Genomic DNA, 809 nt, shown 5'->3' on the forward strand with positions numbered 1-809 from the left:
TGAAGCCAAGTATACCTCCAGGGCTGCCGAATTGTATAAACAATTACACTCAAAAGAAGTTGCTAAAAATAAACCGGAGGAAAGTAAAACAGAGGATGCAGGTTTGCCAGCATCACCTGTTGCCTCCAAGGCTGTGCAGACAACAAATGGATTTTCTAATATTAAAATTAGTGAAGCTCCAAAAGAAACCTCATCATTTAAGGATGAGACACCAGAGGTTTCTGCTTCACCCAAAGCATCACAATCAGCTTTTACTACTTCGATTAAGAAACCTATAGTTGCAAGGAAATCTGGCAAGCCAGGTGAACTTGGAGCTCGGAAACTTACTAAAAAGGTACGATCTTAGTCTTCCAAGCTGGAGAAATGGGTGCAGGGTAACAATTACTTACTTTGAAATGAAGATTTATGAATGCAGTTTAGAGTAAGGTGTTTAACAAATTTGGAATTCAAATTAATTGATTGAGCATCTTTACAGTCAAGTGAAAGACAGTACGACCAGAAGCCTCAAGAACCGCCTGTTCAATACAAAGTTGGGGGTTGTGAATACTTGTGAGAGATTTGTTGCTTCTTGATAAATACAAAGTTGCTTCTATCGCCAAAACCAGGTATATAGTATATATATACACTATATATATAGTATATGCTACATTAGAATTTAAAAAATATATACACATATACACAATTAGTCAATTACTCATAGATACGCACCATTCAATGTATATATACTACTACTTATAAAATATGCTACAATATATATACATTACAATATATATAGACATACTTATATACTAATTCATAAAACATATACA

The 809-nt window shown here is 34.1% G+C and overlaps 1 protein-coding gene across 1 annotated transcript in view; it reads left to right on the forward strand.

Annotated features, from left to right (window-relative positions):
- Positions 1-56: 56 nt before the first annotated feature.
- The window catches only part of LOC124893660 (probable ADP-ribosylation factor GTPase-activating protein AGD9), a gene marked incomplete at both ends in the record, with an annotated part of 1,211 nt that continues 458 nt past the window's right edge, over positions 57-809 (forward strand). The window contains one exon of the mRNA XM_047404566.1: positions 57-334. Coding sequence (XP_047260522.1) covers positions 57-334 — 278 coding nt within the window. The remainder of the gene's footprint in view (positions 335-809) is intronic.

Source organism: Capsicum annuum, unplaced genomic scaffold (assembly GCF_002878395.1).
Source record: "Capsicum annuum cultivar UCD-10X-F1 unplaced genomic scaffold, UCD10Xv1.1 ctg63119, whole genome shotgun sequence".
Lineage (NCBI taxonomy): Eukaryota > Viridiplantae > Streptophyta > Magnoliopsida > Solanales > Solanaceae > Capsicum > Capsicum annuum.